The sequence below is a fragment of the Macaca nemestrina genome, chromosome 20, assembly GCF_043159975.1.
Source record: "Macaca nemestrina isolate mMacNem1 chromosome 20, mMacNem.hap1, whole genome shotgun sequence".
In the NCBI taxonomy this organism is placed as follows: Eukaryota; Metazoa; Chordata; class Mammalia; order Primates; family Cercopithecidae; genus Macaca; species Macaca nemestrina.
In genome coordinates this window covers 62018564-62034972 of record NC_092144.1, presented here as the reverse complement: position 1 = coordinate 62034972, position 16409 = coordinate 62018564, and the positions used below count along the sequence as shown (strand labels likewise).

General features: G+C 40.4%; 1 protein-coding gene across 2 annotated transcripts; it reads left to right on the top strand.

Annotated features, from left to right (window-relative positions):
* Positions 1 to 100: 100 nt before the first annotated feature.
* On the top strand, positions 101 to 14529 carry LOC105497078 (zinc finger protein 432). Of its 2 annotated transcripts, none has more exons than XM_011767804.3 (5): positions 101 to 204; positions 1918 to 2125; positions 6695 to 6821; positions 7708 to 7803; positions 12753 to 14529. In XM_011767804.3, exons 2-5 carry the CDS (start codon positions 2111 to 2113, stop codon positions 14471 to 14473), a joined length of 1959 nt encoding a protein of 652 aa, XP_011766106.2. In that variant the 5' UTR covers positions 101 to 204; positions 1918 to 2110; the 3' UTR covers positions 14474 to 14529. The 2 variants fall into 2 exon arrangements, with proteins under 2 accessions (XP_011766106.2, XP_011766104.2); XM_011767802.3 differs by having other exon boundaries at positions 198 to 321.
* The last annotated feature ends 1880 nt before the right edge of the window (positions 14530 to 16409 follow it).

Sequence of the window (16409 nt, the reverse complement as noted above, 5' to 3'; positions counted from 1 at the left end):
TCTCCATTTTTCTGCCAGGGCTGACGTGTCTGGAAATCGGACAGTTTTAAGAGGCCTCTGTCCACAGCGTCTCGCGGCTCCTGTGCCGTCTGTACGTCACGTACTCAAAGATGGCCGCCCCCAGAGCGGCGAGGCGACTCCGGCGCGGATGCTTCTTCTGAGGAAAAGCCGGAAGGCCGCATTCCGCTCTCCATGGAAACGCGGGTGACCCTCCCTTGAGGTTTAGTGGGGAGGGAGCTGGGCGAGGGGCCCAGAAGTGGAAGAACTTTAGGGAAGTAAGTTCAGTCTTTAAGAAGTCGCAGCGATTCCAGGGAGAGTAAGGTCAGTGTGTGGGTTAGGACGTGGAAACGCGGTGGGAGGGAGCATTCTGAGGGCGTCTGCGTTGTTGGCGGCGCTGTAAGGTGTAGGTAGCGCGGCAGTGTGGGGGAGGCGGGGGCGGGTGTTTTCTTTTGGAGGGGAGCTGGTAGGAGTCCCTGGTGGGTGTCTGTGATGGGATATCTTTGGGGGTCCCTCATGGAGGCTCTGGTGGTCAGTGATTAAAGGCCTGAGTAGATCTACGACCAAGAGTCCTGAGATCAGGGATTGTGGTCCTCGCGGGTCACTCCCCTGTGGGGCTCAGTGATTGAGAATCGGTGGGGTGGCTTTTTCAACTAATGTGACTTCTGTTTCACATTCTGGATTAATCTGAGGTTCAGTGATCGAGGAATCATTAAGGAAAGCCAGTGTACATGTGTATCTACTCCATGTTTTCGTATTAATCTGGCGGGGTGGTGGCCTTTTGTGTAGAGACAAGTGAAAACTGAAGTATTTTCACAAGAGCCCTGGCAGGGTCTGTGTGTGTGTGTTGAGCTCAAACTTTGGCTGCTGGAACAGACTTGATGAACGTTAACATTTCCTAAAAGTTTCAGGTCCAAGTACTTCCTGCACGATGAGTTTTCTAATCCTCTGGCTTTCCACGACAACCCATGCTCTTGAACCTGCAGAAAATGAAAGTTTTGTTGGGGGGGCAGAGAGGGTGCGGATGAATAAGCTTTCTATTTACAGTATTTTTTTTTATTACTGCTGCACAAATTAATAAGAGCCTATTTTTATCCTTCCTCTTGCAAATGTACTGCATATTTTTTATGGGTGTTTCAGGTTTTGTATGTTCGTATATAAAGGCGGCTATTTTCCCAGTATTTATATTTTTGAATTGTTTTCTAAATTTGTACTTATACCTCGTATTCCTTCTCTCTGTCTCCCTCTTTTTTTTTTGATGTGTTTCTTGTTCTTCATATTGAAGTGTGTGTATAAACACTTTTTTTTTTTTGAGATGGAGTCCTGCTCTTTTCGCCCAGGCTTGAGTGCAATGGCTGGGCTCACTGCAACCTTCGCCTCCTAAGTTCAAGCCATTCTCCTGCCTCAGTCTCCGAGTAGCTGGGATTACAGGTGCCCGCCATCACACCCGGCTAATTTTTTGTATTTTTAGTAGAGACAGTGTTTCGCCATGTTGACCAGGCTGGTCTTGAACTCCTGACCTCAGGTGATCCGCCCACCTCAGCCTCCCAAAGTGCTGGGATTACAGATGTGAGCCATCATGCCGGGCCATATATAAACACTTTTAAATATATATAAAGACTTTTAAAGAGGTGTGAGGGTAACATTGTATAAAGGAAAAAATGTACAGTTTCTCACCGTCCATATGGCATTATTTAAAAAGCTGATACGAGAATTACCTACTGCTTAGGCATGATGCTGTGTGGCCTTTGTGACCTCCCCTTTCCTCTTCATGTTACTTCCACACTTCACCGAAGAAAGGCATTTGGCCTTCATTGAGGGTCTTGCATTTCTTTGGTTTGAGAGAACCAAATAAAGAGACAAATATTCAGGGTCATGTGTTAAGGTGAATGTACCCCTGAAAGTTGTTTTGCTCCTCAGTCTACAGGTCCTGGCTGCCCTGGGAAGAGACAAGAAGTGAATGAAGAAAGAGGAAGATTCCAGGACCTAGATAATGATTTTTGTGGGCACTCTTCACTGGTGACTGAGGTTTCTAACTAGAAATTTAAGGCAGATCCAGAGGAGACAAAGACAGAGTATCCCAGGTGCTGGCCATTTCCCACAACTGAAGAAAATGATCAATGCCCAGGTGACTTTTTCTCTATTTTACTCTCTCCTTTATTCCATGGTGGATTTGTAGAGACCTGTAAGAAATCATTTCAGAATCTAGAGAGAAATAAACTTTAAATCTAACTCCAACATCATGGCAAAGTAAGATCAGGAATATAGTGTTTATGTGATTCCTAAAAAATGACTGATGTTGGAACATAATGCCTGACTAGAAGATCCTTTCTATTACATTAGCTGTCAGTTTGCATCTGATGTCTCCGACAGCCAGTACAAGAAAGTCATGCTAAGTTATATAATATACAGTGACTGTGAGGAAAAAGCAGACACGTTCCTCAGGAGATCATTATTTCATGGCACTTAGATGTCAAGAAAAATTTGCTCTTCTTCTCAGAGGTGATATGGTTTTTTGAACAGTGTTTTGAACTAGCTTTCTAATGAAGGCAGAAGATTTCTTCCTGCTGTTTATAACAGGGTTCCTCAGAGACTCCTATGGAAATAGACCAGGAAAACTCAGTGGACACAGTTTTTTCAAGGGACGAAAGCAAGGCCACACACTCAAGTCTTTGTGTCTTTGTGAGCTGATTTAGGAATAAAATCTAAGTGGCCTAGGAAAATGGAAGGCGTGCATAGCTTCCATTTGTCCTGAACAGATGGCTGAACTGGCATTAACTGCAGATTTGGCATTAGGGAGTTGTCTGATAAGGTCTTGAGTTGTTGGGTGCCATGTTTGATAACTTTACCTCATCTCAGAATATACAGAATCCTTCTGCATTTTCACATCCAATTCTTACATATTTTTATTGCTTTTATTTTTTTGTAATTACATAAATAACTCATGGATTCCCAAGGGAAAAAAATCTGTTTTTTGTTCATTTGTTTTGCTTTTTTGAGATGGAGTATCACTCTGTTTCCCAGGCTGGAGTGCAGTGGTGTGATCTCGTCTCACTATAACCTCCGCCTCCTGGGTTCAAGGGATTCTCGTGCCGCAGCTTCCTGAGTAGCTGGGATTACAGGTGCACGCCAGCATGCCTGGCTAATTTTTGTATTTTTAGTAGAGATGGGGTTTCACCACGTTGGTCAGGCTGGTCTCGAATTCCTGACCTCAGGTGATCCACCCGCCTCTGCCTCCCAAAGTGCTGGGATTACAGGCGTGAGCCACTGTGCCTGGCCCCACAGGGAAATGAATTCTAATGATGAAGTACACACTGGTTAAAAAAGTAAATTCCCGGGCCAGGCACGGTGGCTCATGCCTGTAATCCCAGCACTTTGGGAGGCCGAGGCAGGCGGATCACCTGAGGTCAGGAGTTCAAGACCAGCCTGACCAAAACCCTGTCTCTACTAAAAACACAAAATTAGAGTGGCATGGTGGTGCATGCCTGTAATCCCAGCTACTCGGGAGCCTGAAACAGGAGAATCGCTTGAACCCAGGAGGCGGAGGTTGTGGTGAGCCGAGATCATGCCATTGTATTCCAGCCTGGGCAACAAGAGCAAAACTCTGTCTCTCTAAAAAAAAAAAGGTAAATTTGCTCATCATAACTTTCTTCCTAATCCCCTTATAGTGCTTCAACAAAGGTTTGGTAGCACGTACTTACTGTCACCGAACTGTGTGCATCTCTGTATGTATGTGTATTTATAAATCTAGGTGTTTTATGTATGTGTCTGTATATATAAACACATTTATTATGACTTCTTTTGCTTCAGTGGAATCACATTTCACCTGTTGGTCACCTTAGATCAAACTTGTACAACCTGCGGCCTGTGGGCTGCATGTGGCCCAGGATGGCTTTGAATGTGGCCCAACACAAATTTGTAAATTTTCTTAAAACATTATGAGAATTTTTTGCACTTTTTTTCCAGCTATCATTAGTGTATCTTATGCATGGCCCAACACATTTCTTCTTCCAATGTGGCCCAGGGAAGCCAAAAGATTGGACACCCCTGCCTTAGATGGTATAGTTTTAGAATATAAAGGAATATCACTATAATTAATTGAAGAATATTAATTGTATAACATTCCATTTGTCTAAAGTCATACATGGAAACATTGTTAAACTATGTAAAGTATTTAAATGAGTGCCTGCAACATAGAGACTGATACATGGAGTCCTTTTTGCCTTAAATCTTTGCCAATACTTAAAAATAAGACATTATCAAATTACACAATTTTCAGTGATCCAATATTCTTTTGTCTTATTTTGCATTTTCCTCATCACAGGTGAGGTTGAAGTCCTTCGTGTGTATTTCTTGGCCAACTGGATTTTTTTCTCTTGTGAAATGCCTGACTATAATTTTTATATTAAAAAACTTTTTTCTTACTGGTTAATGAGTTGGTTATATCTACTATATATTGACCTTTTGTTTATTGCAAATTTTTTTAGCCCGTCATTTTTCTTTTTTCTTTTTTTTTTTTTTTTTGAGACGGAGTCTTGCTCTGTAGCCCGGGCTGGAGTGCAGTGGCCGGATCTCAGCTCACTGCAAGCTCCGCCTCCCGGGTTCACGCCATTCTCCTGCCTCAGCCTCCGGAGTAGCTGGGACTACAGGCGCCCGCCACCTCGCCCGGCTAGTTTTTTGTATTTTTAGTAGAGACGGGGTTTCACGGTGTTAGCCAGGATGGTCTCGATCTCCTGACCTCGTGATTCGCCCGTCTCGGCCTCCCAAAGTGCTGGGATTACAGGCTTGAGCAACCGCGCCCGGCCTTAGCCCGTCATTTTTCTTTCAGCTTTGTTTATGATCTGTTTTTCAATGTAGATATTAAAATTTTTTTCTCATAAAATTTGTCCCTGTTTTTTCCTTTATGGCTTTGAACATGAATATATTTCATATTTGCTTCTGCTTCCATAGGTTCTTTTGCTTTCTGGTTAGGACTTTAAACGGGAGAAACTTATTTTTGAGTATGAAATTAGGTAGAAACCTAAGGGTTTTTTTTCCAAACAGCTTTATTTCTCGTGTGAAATAATTCCGAATGTGATAAGATCAGCAGCATTAAGAATTTGCAGACTCCACTAAGTCTGTTCTTTTATCTGTGTATTAATCTCTGCAATTACATGGGGATAGATTATCCCATCAATTTTCACCTAGCTCTTTCCTGCCTCAAGTTCCCACTACCATATGATTATAAGTCATGTTGAGACAGGAGAGTGGCAGTTTAGTTGACAAGAGGGTCTCAATTTATTTTCCAGTGGCATTCGGGGCTAGGCCATACCATACAATTTGCCAATTACCACAGAATCAAGACATTGAAGACGTTATTCTGCACTTTTCTTGCTTCTTTTGTTTCTATGGAAGTCAGTTGTTAGAACATTTTGTCTTTCTTTTGATGGTAATGCATCTTTTCCTTCTGTTAATGGTTGTTTATATAATGTTATATTTGCATCTGATGTTCAATAGTTTCTGTCTGATGTGTCTAGATGCAGATTTTCTGCTTGGCTTTGTTGATTTATTAAATTTGAGTTACAGGGTATTTAATCAGTTCTGAAAATTTCTCACTCAGATATTTGGAAATTGCTTCTCATTTCAATATAATATTTCAAAAACTATGTATAGGCATATGTTAGGCCTCATTCTGTCTTCCATATTTAGTAAACTCTCCTTCATACTTTCTGTCACTTTGTGTCTCTGCTTCATTTTTCAGTTATTTTAATTTTTTGAGATAGGGTCTCACTCTGTCACCCAGGCTGGAGTACAGTGGCATGATCACAGCTCACTGCAGCGTCAACTTCCTGGGCTCCAGCGATCCTCCCACCTCACCCTCCCAAGCAGCTGGGACCACAGGCGTATGCCACCGTACCTAGCTAATTTCTGTCTTTTTGGTAGAGACAGGATTTCACCATGTTTCCCAGGCTGGTCTTGAACTCCTGAGCTCAAGCTATCCACCTGCCTCAGGCTCCCAAAGTGCTGGGATTACAGGTGTGAGCCACCCCACCTGGCCCTGTTTTTTTTTTTTTTTTACTGTGAATTCCAACTCACTAATTATCTCTTCAGTGTATCTAATATAACCTTTCTGTTAATAGACACACATACCTGTGACTGTATACATATATATACACACACGTATATATGTTTGTGTGTGTACATATATATTTAATATATATTTCCAAAAATAAGTTTTCCCAATTTGATTACTCTTTAATAGTTTCTCATGCTTTCTATGCATTTCTATTTTTTAATCCATTTAATAATTAAACATGAACGTAGTGTCCTGTGATTCTAGCATCTGGAGTCTCCCCATGTCTTATGTTAGTATTAGCTGGGAAGGCTTACAGTGAATGAAACAATTTATATCAGATACCTAGATGTAGGTAGCATATGCTTTCTTGACTGGGCAATAGATACTGAAATTAAAATTTATACGTAAAACCTGTTTTTACTGAGCGGCTTTGATATAAAACCTTAATTTTTGTTGAGCAAATGGGGCACTGTACAATTATAGAATACTTGGAGATTCTCTGGTGATATTAAAAAATACAATAGATTTATAGATGGATGCAGTCTATGTGGTTAATATGAGCAGGACAACTTCCCTTCACATTCTTTTCATGTCAGTAAAAGAGAAACACTTCCTGTTAAGCAAGGCTCTGTTTTCTTACAGGAATTGCTGACACTGGAGGATGTTACTGTGGAGTTCACCTGGGAGGAGTGGCAGCTCCTGGACCCTTTTCAGAAGGACTTGTACCGGGATGTGATGTTGGAGATCTACAGCAACCTGGTATCAATGGGTAAGGACAGCTGCCCTGTGTCACCTGGAGGGTGCCCAGTCTGTGGCCTTTGCTTTCTCAGCTGCTTACCCTTGGAATTAACTGCAGTGCTCTGAATAGCAGATTTTTGGTACATCCTCTGGCTTCTGGTAAAAGGATATACAGTCACCCCTCAGTGTCTGAGAGGGATTGGTTTCATAGCTTTCCATGGATATGAAATCCACAGATGCTCAAATCTCATATAAAATGGCATTGTATTTGCATATAACCTACACACACCTCCCCCCAAATACTTTAAATCATTTCTAGATTATGACTGATACTTAATACAATGTAAGTGCTATGTAAATAGTTGTTATACTGTATGTTTTAATTTGTTTTTTATTGTGTTTTTTTTTTTTCTTTAGAGACAGCGTCTTGCTCTGTTGCTAGAATGTAGTGGTGCCTTCATGGCTCACTGCAGCTTTGAACTGGGTTCAAGTGATCCTCCTGCTTCAGCTTCCTGAGGAACTATGCCTACAGATGCAAACCACCATGCTTGGCTTTTTTTTTTTTTTTGTAGAGATGGAATCTGTGTTGCCCAGGCTGGTCTCCCACTCCTGGCTTCAAGTGTTGGTTTCATGTCAGTCTCCCATAGTGCTGGGATTATAGGCAAGAGCCACTGCACTTTGTATTTTTTATTATTGTATTTTTTTTTTAAATATTTTCAATCCATGGTTGGTTGAATCCCTGGATGTGAAATTTTCAGATATTAAGGTCTGACTGTAATCTGCCCTTTCCTGAGAGAAAAGCCTCTACTTACTTTGCAGATGTGAAAACTATCTAGTTACTTAAATGTCACATTCTCTCACATTACATACACCAGCCCAATCCAGTGTGTCTGTCTTCTGTCATTTCCCATAAACAGGTTATCAAGTCAGCAAACCAGATGCACTCTCCAGGTTGGAACGAGGAGAAGAACCATGGACAATGGAAGATGAAAGGCACAGTCAAATCTGTCCAGGTATGCGAGAACCAGCAAGATGCGTAAGTCATATTATAGTCAGTAAAAGAATGCTGTGTGGGTGTCTCAGGACACAGAAGCAGTGCCTATTAGGAATACGGATCATTTTTCCTCCACAAAAAACCCTTCCCATCTTATTTTAAGGTTGCATTCTCCTTTAGTACCATACTTCTTTCCTGTCTGTGCTGGTATTGTATTGAATGTCCTCTACCTATGGAGTTCTCTTATTAAAAGTCTCTACTATTTTTGTTGACTGTTTACCTAGAAAGGAGTTTTACATCCTACATCAGTTGTAGTCCAAACTAGGTCATAACTTATGTCTATCTCAGAGTACTTCCTTTGTACATTTGATTTCTGCTTTTCCCTTAGTTCATCTTAGACAGTAGCATTGTATTCATTTCCCTAATGTGTTTTTCCCATTATAGATTTGTTTTTTAACAGCTTAATTTACATACCATACAATTTTCCAATTTAAAGTTTATTTTTCAGTACTTCATAGTATATGAACAGTTATGTAACCATCACCATAGTCAATTTTTTTTCTTTCTTTCTTTCTTTTGTTTTTTGAGATGGAGTCTCGCTTTGTCACCCAGGCTGGAGTACAATGGTATGATCTTGGCTCACTGCAACCTCCACCTCCTGGGTTCAAGCGATTCTCCTGCCTCAGCCTCCTGAGTAGCTGGGATTACAGGTGCGCACCATCATGCCCAGCTAATTTTTGTGTTTTTGTAGAGACGGGGTTTCACCATGTTGGCCAGTTTGGTCTCATACTCCTGACCTCGTGACCCACTCGCCTCAGCCTCCCAAAGTGCTGGGATTACAGGTGTGAGCCACCACGCTCGGCCTCTACTTTTTATCTCTATAGATTTGCCTGTTCTGGACATTTTATATAAATAGAATCATAAAATATATGGTCTTTTGTGCTTCGCTTCTTTTATTTAGCATAGTGTTTTTGAAATTCTTCCATTCTTTAGCATGTATTAGTACTTCATTTCTTTTTATTGTTGAATAATATTCCATTGTATGGATATACCACATTTTATTTATCCATTCATCTATTGAATTAACATTTGGGTTGTTTCTACTTGTTGGCATTTATGAATCATGCTGCTATGAAAGTTCATGTACAACTTTTTCAGGAACATATGTTTTCATTTCTCTTGAGCCTTCACCTAGGAGTAGAATTCCCAGGTCATTTGTAGTCCAGGAGGGGGTCCAAGTGCAGTACTTCTGGTCCTTCTTTCACTGTGGACATTACGTGTCTTCCCAGCCACAGTGTGTGACAATACAGAGTATTGACAACTAGGGAAGTTCACTTGAGCCTTTGGGGGCCAGAGTTTTGATTAGGTTCCAGTCACATACAGCCCACATGGCTGACTTTTAGTCTTTTGTCTCTCCCAGAAGTCGGGCTAATACCTAGAGTATCTAGTTTTTCCAAAGTGTGGAACTGATATGGCATGGGCCAAAGCCCCCATCATAAATCATATTGTTAAATTGTCCAGCAGCTAAAGCCAGTGGGCAAACAAAGACACTCCTATAGGCCAGGACATTCCAGGGGCCTAGAGCTCATTTCCTAATAGCTAAGAACAAATGTTAGATCTCTCTTTGGATGAGGTTAGATCTAGATCCTCACTACACAGAGGATTACCATAAAAATTAATGATACAGGGGTTAATTTAGGAATACAGAGGAAATAGAGCATATGGCAGGATAGTCAGAATTGCAGCAAGAGTATGATGTGCACAAAGCATATCTAGATTTTGAATTAGGAAGATGGTGACATGAATTAGGAATGAAGGCATGGGCCAGGTGCAGTGGCTCATGCCTGTAATCCCAGCACTTTGGGAGCCTGAGGTGAGCGGATCACCTGAGGTCAGGAGTTCAAGACCAGCCTCACCAATATGGAGAAACCCCATCTCTACTAAAGATACAGAATTAGCTGGGCATGGTGGCACATGCCTGTAAGCTACTCAGGAAGGCTAAGGCAGGAGAATTGCTTGAACCTGGGAAGCGGAGGTTGCGGGGCGCCGAGATTGCGCCATTGCACTCCAGCCTGGGCAACAAGAGCGCAACTCTGTCTCAAAAAAAAAAAGAATGAAGGCATGAAATAGGAATTGTGCAAGGCCATGGGCTTGACTATCAAAAGATTGGCCTCAAGTTGGCCAAATATAGGTCAGTGATAGAAGCTGCTTGTCGGAGAAATCGTGGAGCGGAAACATGGTAATATTCATGGTAATGTAAGCTTTTTTTATCAAGATGACTTTTGATTTTATATATGAGTAATTGAGGTAGCATGGTTGAGGATTGGTTACTTTTATATTTTGGTCTTTTCACAAAATATCTTGCTAGTCTGACCTTTCACCTGGATGACAGCAGTGTAGCAATAATAAGAAACAGCTAAATATCTTAAGAAAAACTGAAGGTGAAGCTGGCACAACCTTTGTCTAGAAGGAGGAAGTTTATCCTTTAGTACAACTTAACTAATGCTGAGACATAAATGTAGCATTACTGAAGTAGATGCTATTGGTAGCAGATGAGGAAACAGTGTATCAGGGACATTGAAATGGGAAAAATTTGATACGACTTTTTTTTTTTGAGGCACGGTCTCACTTTGTTGCTCAGGCTGGAGTACAGTGGCACGATTTCAGCTCACTGCAGCCTCGACCTCTGGCCTCAAGCGATCCTCCTGCCTCAACATCCCAAGTTGCTGGAACTACAGGCGCATGTCACCATGTCTGGCTAATTTTTGTATTTTTTGTAAAGATGATATTTCACCATGTTGCCCAGGCTGGTCTGGAACTCCAGAGCTAAAGTGATCTGCCCACCTTGACCTCCTAAAAGTGCTGGTATTACAGGCGTGAGCCACCGTACCTGGCCTTGGTATGACTTTTCTACTGCATACAAAATGTGATAGAAGAAAGTGACAGTTTTCATATCCCATGCAGCAGCACATTTTCTTCTGAAGGCAACTACATGGTACACTGGCCAGTTGCAAAATTCCCTATCATTGTTTTCCTGTTTCATAATTAATGGAACATATGATAACACAACACAGCTAAACCAGAGGGTGGAATGTTGACTATAGGAGTTGTTCATTAAATGTGATGAATGTTTTTGGAAAGTTAGATGGTAGTCTACAGATTGAAGAGGGGCAAATTTAATAACAGTTAACACACAAGAGTCTTATCTCAGTTCACTTAATTTCAACAGATGGAGATTTCTAATTCTTATCCTTGCCAGGCAACAAGTATGTGGATATATTTATTCTATATATCTCAGTAAGCATATTTCCCTGATCTTTGTACTCACAATTTGGTTCCTCTAAGAGGGCTTAAATAATCCCAAAACCAAATGTTGGAATGTCTAAAACCTTGGCTCTGTACCTTCCTCTTTCATTCTACATGTCTTCTCAACGTGGTATCCTGGCCCAGTGCTTTGGCTCACACCTATAGTCCCAGCACTTTGGGAAGCAGAGGCAGGCAGATCACTTGAGCCCAAGAGTTCAAGACCAGCTTGGGCAACATGGCAAGACCCCGTCTCTACAAACAATACAAAAATCACTCAGGTGTGGTGTCATGTGCCTATAGCCCCAGCTACTCAGGAGACTGAGGTGGGAGAATTGCTTGAGCCTGGAAGGTGGAGGTTGCAGTGATGCAAGATTGTGCCACTGCACGCCAGCCTGGGTAACAGTGAGACCCTGTCTCAAAAGAAAAAAAAAAGAAAAAAAAGTCATTCAGTCCTTTTTTCTTAAATAATATGTATGTGCTGATTATTTCCATGCTGCCTTCTCCATTTATACCTCCAACCAGATTCTTGATGTCTGTGTTATGTATTTGATAACCATTTCAAAGTGTATGTTTCACAGTGTATACTTTACATGTTCTGGACTGCAGTAATATTTGCCATCTCATGAGATGCTTTCATCTACCCAGTGTCTCAAGCCATATATTTAGTAATCTTTGAGTCCTCACTTTCCTCACTCTCCCCATTGAATTCATCATTTAACCTTGTATTTTCTTTGTACAAATATATCCTGCTTCCCCCAACTCTTATCATCTACACTGCTCCACCAAACCACACTTAACATCTCCAACTCCCTTCTTTTTTTGTTCCCTCTGTTTTTCCTAACTAGAATTCAGCATCAGTGAAAAGAAGGCATATTTTGTATATCCCAAATGCCAGCAGAGTGCCTTATCCATAGGAGTCATTCAACAAATACTAGTGGAGTGAATAAATACAACCCTCAGAATTTTGGATCAGTTGCCTTTCCCACCTTTGTGGTCTGGTGTCTCCCAAAATTTTGTGGAATGGTGTTCCTCCAAGCCCTGTTGTTTGCTTGTAATAATGACTTGCTTGTATTTTACTGTGTCCACATGTTTTGCAAGGTCCTGTTTAGAAAGCAGTCAAATCTATACAGATTGTCAACTGCCTCACCTTATTTGCACACAGACTGCTTTTACTTTTTGGTTTGTTTATATTATTATGTTTTTACCAAAGTGTATACATGAAGTTGCTTTTATACTATTATCATCGTATTGTCATTAAATAGCCATATTTAAAAACACCTGGCTGGGTGTGGTGGCTCACATCTATAATCCCAGCACTTTGAGAGGCCGAGGTAGGGGGATCACCTGAGGTCAGGAGTTCAAGACCAGCCTGGCCAACATATTGAAACCCTGTCTCTACTAAAAATACAAAAATTAGCGGGGCGTGATGGCACATGCCTGTAAACCCAGCTGCTTCGGAGGCTGAGTCAGGAGAATTGCTTGAACCCAGGAGGCAGAGGTTGCAGTGAGCTGACATCACACCACTGCACTCCAGCCTGGGTAACACAGTGAGACTCTGTCTCAAATAATAATAATAATAATAAACAAGGATTTTTTTTTTTAAGAAAACAGTTTTATCCCCAACAAGATTATGAAAGGATTCATTGTTCTCTTCTTTCCTAGAAAACAACAAAGTTGATGATCATCTGCAGGATCACTTGGAAAATCAAAGGATGCTGAAGAGTGTGGAACAATACCATGAACGTAATGCATTTGGAAATACTGCCTCTCAAACCAAAAGCCATTGTCTTTTCAGGGAAAATCATGATACATTTGAGTTATATATAAAAGCTTTGAAATCAAATTTAAGTTTAGTCAACCAGAGCAAAAGCTGTAGAATTAAGAACTCTACTAAATTTAATGGAGATGGAAAATCATTTCTTCATGGTAAGTATGAAGAACTTTATTCTGCAGCTAAATTCTCTGTAAGCACAAAATCCAGTAGCACTAAATCCCAAGTCAGTAAGCATCAGAGAACTCATGAAATAGAAAAAACCCACATATGCAGTGAATGTGGGAAAGCATTTGTCAAGAAGTCACAGCTCACTGATCATGAGAGAGTTCATACAGGAGAAAAACCTTATGGATGTACTTTTTGTGCAAAAGTGTTCTCCAGAAAGTCCAGGCTAAATGAACATCAAAGAATTCATAAAAGAGAGAAATCTTTTATATGCAGTGAATGTGGAAAAGTCTTCACCATGAAGAGCCGTCTGATTGAACATCAGCGAACTCATACTGGAGAGAAACCCTACATATGCAATGAATGTGGAAAAGGCTTCCCAGGCAAGCGTAATCTCATTGTACATCAGCGAAATCATACTGGAGAGAAATCCTATGTATGTAGTGAATGTGGAAAAGGCTTCACTGGGAAGAGCATGCTTATCATACATCAGCGAACTCATACAGGAGAGAAGCCCTACATCTGTAGTGAATGTGGGAAAGGCTTCACCACAAAGCACTATGTTATCATACATCAACGAAATCATACAGGAGAGAAACCATATATATGCAATGAATGTGGGAAAGGCTTCACCATGAAGAGCCGTATGATCGAACATCAACGAACTCATACAGGAGAGAAACCCTATGTATGCAATGAATGTGGAAAAGGCTTTCCCAGGAAGAGCAATCTCATTGTACATCAGAGAAATCATACAGTAGAGAAGTCATATCTATGTAGTGAATGTGGAAAAGGTTTTACTGTGAAAAGCATGCTCGTCATACATCAGCGAACTCATACTGGAGAGAAGCCCTACATATGCAGTGAATGTGGGAAAGGCTTCCCCTTGAAGAGTCGGCTGATTGTACATCAGCGAACTCATACTGGAGAGAAACCTTACAGGTGCAGTGAATGTGGGAAAGGTTTCATTGTGAATAGTGGACTGATGTTACATCAGCGAACTCATACTGGAGAGAAACCATACATATGCAATGAATGTGGAAAAGGTTTTGCCTTTAAGAGCAATCTTGTTGTACACCAGCGAACTCATACTGGAGAGAAACCCTTTATGTGCAGTGAATGTGGAAAAGGCTTTACCATGAAACGCTATCTTATTGTACATCAGCAAATTCATACAGAAGAGAAATCTTGTATATGTAGTGAATGTGGAAGAGGCTTTGCCATGGAAACTGAACTTGCTTTACATAAGCAAGTTCATACTGGAGAAAAACCTTATGGATGCAATGAATGTGGTAAAGGCTTCACTGTGAAGAGCCGTCTAATTGTTCATCAACGAACTCACACAGGAGAGAAACCCTTTGTATGCAGTGAATGTAGAAAAGCCTTCTCCTCAAAGAGAAATCTCATTGTACATCAGCGAACTCATAGTGGAAATAAACCCTAACAATGCAATGGACGTGGTCATGCCTTTGGGAATAAAATATGTCTTGTACACCATCAGTGATTTCACAGTATAGTTTTTATGTGTATTGAGTATGAAAAATCATATTTCAAAATCCAGTGTTATCCACTAGGATAAATGCTATCAGTGTCAGAAAGGCTTCAACATGAATTCAGGCTCTGAAATCTTTGATGTACCAATGTATAGAAAATAACTCATCTGAGAGAGATTCTGTGGATTGGGGGTAACCTTTCATTTGTCAACCTTCATTAAAACTATGACAACATCCATATGTGAAATGTGTAAGGTACATAGTCCTTTTGCAGAGAATTTGAACTGATTACATACAAACAAACTCATGCAGAGAGAAAACCATGTTAGTAATGTGAACTGAGCCAGGCGTGGTGGCTCATGCATGTAATCCCAGCACTTTGGGAGGCCAAGGCGGGTGGATCATGAGGTCAGGAGATCAAGACTATCCTGTTGAACATGGTGAAACCCTGTCTCTACTAAAAATACAAAAAAATTAGCCGGGTGCGGTGGTGGGTGCCTGTAGTCCCCACTATTCAGGAGGCTGAGGCAGGAGAATGGCATGAACCCAGGGGGCGGAGCTTGCAGTGAGCAGAGATTGTGCCACTGCACTCCAGCCTGGGCGACAGAGCGAGACTCCATCTCAAAAAAAAAAAAAAAAAAGTAATGTGAACTGATTAAACAGCAGTGTGCTCCTAGCATACATGCATATAGGCAGTGTAGAGCAGCCTGTTGCTAGATTTTCACACTTGGAAGATTATGCAGTTTGCAGGAGTGAATTTTAACAAATGCAGAGAATGCACTAGTGCCTTCAGTGATTAATTACCTCATATTGTATGTCACAATAAACATGTAGGAAATAAACTTGATACATCCAATGCAGAAAAGTCTTGAAAATTTTCTAAGTAACTATGTCTTGAAAAGTATTTACTGAGATAAATCTTATAAAGGGGGAGGCTAGGAAAGCCTTCTATGGGAAGAAAGACCCTGTCTCATCAGTGATCATAATAGATCATCAGTGAACTTACACATACTAGCAGCATTATCATGGGGAAAGCCTTTGCCCAGAAATAAAACCTTAACAGTTGGCAGATATATTTCACACTGGAGAAAAAGTTTCAAATGGCAGTGAATACAGTAGGATTTCAGAGATAAATTCTGCCTCATCATCATTACTTCATACAGAAATAAAACTGAAATGAAGAGTAACTTTAAAAAGGATCAGGAAATTCATGAAGTAAAAAAGTCTCATGAAAATGATACATATTTGAGGACTTTCACAAATCTAAACTCATGATACACTTGATGTCTATTCTGGGACAGCATACCTTGCATATTATCAATGACTCCATAATTGTAAAGTGGGCTGTTCTTATCATTGATTAAATTTTAATGCCATATATAACAGGTGCTTTCTGTGCCAACCTGATGTAATTATTTGTTAGATCTTACATATAGCCCCCAAATTTATTTTTTCAATTTATTGATAAATGTAATTCAGTATATTTGGATGTGTTTATCCAAGTTAGTAGGTACCATTATGGAGTTTACAAAAATGCCTTAAATATTATTTTTCTAAAATTTGTTTTAAAATAATTTTAGATTCACAAGAGATTACAAAATATACGTGTTTCCTGAGTATCCTTTGCTTAGCATCATCAATATTATCTTATATAACCATAATAATCAAAACCAATAAAATGACATTAATGCAATGCTGTTAAACTACAGCCTTTATTTGGACTTCACTACTTTGTGCGCGCAGTAATTGCTGTTTTATTTTTATGTACAGTTCTAAGAAATTCTGTAAGATGTATAGATTTATGTAAATCCCACCACAATCAGGATGTGGAACTGTTGTGCCAACAGAAAGAAACATCCTCTTGCTACCTCTTTTTTTTTTCTTTTT

Bases quoted from the DNA above. Each gene is read 5' to 3' on its own strand.
- LOC105497078 (XM_011767804.3), top strand. The intron at 6,822-7,707 runs GTAAGGACAGCT...TCCCATAAACAG, and splicing joins CAGCAACCTGGTATCAATGG to GTTATCAAGTCAGCAAACCA. The intron at 7,804-12,752 runs GTATGCGAGAAC...CTTCTTTCCTAG, and splicing joins GCACAGTCAAATCTGTCCAG to AAAACAACAAAGTTGATGAT.